The 3,941-nt window shown below is 41.4% G+C and overlaps 1 protein-coding gene across 1 annotated transcript; it reads left to right on the forward strand.

Annotated features, from left to right (window-relative positions):
* Positions 1-761: 761 nt before the first annotated feature.
* FOXE1 (forkhead box E1) lies at positions 762-1,931 on the forward strand. Its single transcript, XM_033948091.1, has one exon. It carries the CDS (start codon positions 789-791, stop codon positions 1,929-1,931), a length of 1,143 nt encoding a protein of 380 aa, XP_033803982.1. The 5' UTR covers positions 762-788.
* Positions 1,932-3,941: the final 2,010 nt, after the last annotated feature.

The following is a 3,941-nucleotide window of genomic DNA, read 5'->3' on the forward strand; positions in this document are numbered from 1 at the left end:
TAAATTCTAAGGGGGGGGGGGACACTTAGTTCAGACATTTATATGCTTGTCATTTCCTGCACTGTGACACCTGAGGTTTGTTCTTGTTTTAAGACTGTTTGTTTTTTAGGATAAGTATGGACCTTCATATCTGAAGATCACCTTTCATGCCATGAAGAGGAGGTTTGATATTTTGAAATAGGAATGAGGGATTACCAGGCAAAGAAGAAACAATGGCCTAAAAAAACATGGATTTCTCTACATTATATACCTTGAAAGATTTTTTCTCGCGCTCTCTTTTTTTTTTTTTTTTAACTGAGATGCAGAGTCACTGTAGTTACAGTACTTCATGGAACTTGAACTGAATTCAGTCCTTCTGCCTCTGGGATTTTATTGCCACTTTTCCTATCGGACCGTTCATCTTTACGAGTAGAAAGTGTAAGATTGTAATCCAGCAGTATGAGACTCCTCTGTACAGAATGTAGCCTGCACGAAAAATATCTTTCACAGTAATATTCTGTATAGTCAGAAATTCTGTTCCTACCTGATGGGTAGCAGACTCCGAGAGATCCAGGCAAGGTGTTTGAAGCATTCTCCCTCACTTTCTCTCTGTCAGTTGTGAAAACTCAGCGACTAAATAGAAAGTGTTCTTGAAGAACTCTTCTGAGTTATATTTACTACCTTTACAAATCAATATTTTTATATGCAAATTATAGCTTCCAAGCTAATGGTTAGAGTGACTTTATAAGTAATTGACCTCTTCATAATATGACTAAATGTACAACTTTTTTCAATAAAATAGCTAGGGGATGACTGCGGAAAACCAGCACTCGCCTTCCAGAGCTACTTCTGCAGGTGCCAATCTTCATCAGATCAGCAATCTTACCATGCCAGTGGTCAAAGTAGAGAAGGACTCAATGCCTGAAGTACGTAACTGTGAATTAGAGGACACTCCAAAGGGAAGACGACGAAAAAGACCCCCACAGAGGGGTAAGCCTCCTTACAGCTATATAGCGCTCATTGCTATGGCCATTGCTCATTCGCCAGACAGAAAGCTCACTCTAGGGGACATCTACAAATTCATTACAGAACGATTCCCCTTTTACAGGGACAACTCGAAGAAATGGCAGAACTCTATCAGACACAACCTAACCCTGAATGATTGTTTCATCAAGATCCCCAGGGAGCCAGGCCGTCCTGGCAAAGGAAACTACTGGGCCTTAGATCCCAATGCAGAAGACATGTTTGACAGTGGCAGCTTTCTGAGAAGGAGAAAACGGTTTAAGCGAAGTGATATCACCACCTACCCATCCTATCTGCATGACACAAATGTGTTCTCATCATTGCAAGTTGGCAGGCCAGCTTACCCCAGTACAGTATATCCTAATATGACAATGAATCCCAGCTACAGTCAACAGATTGCTCCGCATACTTCTGTGTACTACCCATCCTCTTCACCTGGCTTTAGCTCTGGTCAGTCCAGGATGTTCAGCATTAATACTCTAATAGGATATCCCGGTGGCCTAAGCAGCCCTGGCTCTGAGCTCATCCAACAGTCCAACAGATCACTGAGTCCAGACCTGAATTCTTCAACCAGTTCTTGCACATTGAGTGGAAGCAGCTACCGGGGACAAGCTTGCGCGAGTGCAATTTACTCCAGATCTTCCAATCCAGTGCCCTATCATTACCCTGTTCCAAATGGGCATTTGCAAATGAATCAGGGGTCCTGCTCTCAGAGCAACAGCCACATCTTGGGGGCGTCCAGTCGGCTATCTATGCCCACGCCTCCGGCTCTAAGCAGCGATACAGTGGACTTCTATGGGAGGATGTCTCCCAACCAATATGCCTCGCTTAGCAGCTATAATGGTAATGGCCAGCTCAGCAGCACAAATGCATACCTCAGGCATGCAACATACGCCAGCAACATGGAAAGATTTGTGTCTGCAATTTGAAAAGTTTGCAGTGGAAAAAAAAAAAAAAATAGAGAGGAGATAGATTCCTTATCGATCAGGAATGTGACAAAGTGCGACTCTTACTAATTATTCAGCGGGGAGAGAGATGGTAGTTGTGAATGAATGGAACTTGGGGGGGGGTTGTTCTGGTATGGGTGAACACACATGAAGTGCTGGAGCTTTCCTTCCATCTGGCAGAGCTATTCCTGATGCATGTAAATTTTTAAAATGGTGATATAAAAGTGGAATGCTGTTATTAGCATGCACACGCGTGTACACACTTATACACCTGCATAATAACCATTTCCGGCATATAATTTGGAAAATGATGTATAAAATTCTCCCCTTTGAGCTTATTTTTGGTTCATCTTTATAAGCCATGATTACAATAATATGTTGGTTTTGCATTCTAGTTTTACCAGAAGTTGAAGTATGACAATGTCTTCCTTCATTGCTTTCCTCTACGGGATTAATAAGACAATGCCAAAATGATTCTGTATGCACTAATGTGTCACGGGTGGGGAGTGGGGGGTGGGTGGGGGGAATTGTAGTATGAGTCATAAGCACAGTTTTGCAAAGAGGTTTTGCTTTGCTTAAATTTGTTTTGTAGCAGACACAGCACCCTTTTGGCAACATATATATTTTTATACCATTTTAAAAAACTTTCCTGGTTTGTAAGTTATACCTGCATTAAAAGACTAGCTGTTAAAGCAGTCCATGTTTTAGCTTTATTGAGCAAATGACAACTTTGAGGTTTAAAATTATGTTACACCTTTATAAAATAGAAGGCAGGATGAGACAAAACATTACAGCCCAAGAGAATCTATAATCAAAATATATATGCTGCAAATTGTTCTTTTTATCTTGGAATTCTTAGTAATTAATCTGAGTACTTTAAACAAATTCTATGCAATATTAAGTTCTTCCCAGTATGATTCAGGAAGATTATGGGGAAGGTAAAGTAAACATGTTAACATGTTTTATTGGTATTAATAGTTGTTGCATGGTAATTGTTTAAAATTGAAATATGACAAGCTGGATGAAAAAAAGCAAACAAACCCCAAACATAATCAAGCACTATGAAAATGATAGGAGGACATAATTTGAGGTTGAGAGGTGGTAGATTCAAGAGCAATGTTAGGAAATTCTACTTTACGGAGAGGGTGGTGGATGCCTGGAATGTGCTCCCGAGAGAGGTGGTGGAGAGTAAAACTGTGACTGAGTTCAAAGAAGCGTGGGATGAGAATCTAGAATCAGAAAATAATATTACATATTGAACTAAGGCCAGTACTGGGCAGACTTGCACGGTTTGTGTCTGTATATGGCCGTTTGGTGGAGGATGGGCTGGGGAGGGCTTCAATGGCTGGGAGGGTGTAGATGGGCTGGAGTAAGTCTTAACAGAGATTTCGGCAGTTGAAACCCAAGCACAGTACCGGGTAAAGCTTTGGATTCTTGCCCAGAAGTAGCTAAGAAGAAAAAATGTAAAAATTTAAATTGAATCAGGTTAGGCAGACTGGATGGACCATTCGGGTCTTTATCTGCCGTCATCTACTATGTTACTATGTTTTAGGCAGAACCCTAAACATATTTAGGTCAATATTCAGCCATTGGCAGTGAGCATTTTTGTAAATGTTGACTGCGGCTGGCTAATTTAGATTAAGATATTCAATGCCAGGGCCATGTACAGGCATCAGCATTGACAATCTGGATCAGAAGCGATATCAAGAGTTTATGTGGCTGGGGAAAGTTAGCACTGCCTTTTAAGTGGTCCTAGTTTCCCAGTTTATTTATTTATTGGGGGTTTATTATCCACTATTATGAAGAGGCGGTGTAACTTTGGGCACCAGCACTGAATACTGCTGGCCCCCACATAATTTCAGGGACCGCCCCAACCTTTCCAGACCCTTCCAGCACTGTCTGAACTGTGCCATGGTAATCAGTGCTGATATTCTGTGGCACCTGCCTGGTTAAGTCTTACTGATCTGCTCAGCGCAGTTTAACCGCCTGTTT

Source organism: Geotrypetes seraphini, chromosome 1 (assembly GCF_902459505.1).
Source record: "Geotrypetes seraphini chromosome 1, aGeoSer1.1, whole genome shotgun sequence".
Lineage (NCBI taxonomy): Eukaryota > Metazoa > Chordata > Amphibia > Gymnophiona > Dermophiidae > Geotrypetes > Geotrypetes seraphini.

What these genes read in the sequence shown, in the direction of transcription:
- FOXE1 (XM_033948091.1), top strand. Translation starts at nt 789, where the DNA reads ATGACTGCGGAAAACCAGCACTCGCCTTCCAGAGCTACTTCTGCAGGT.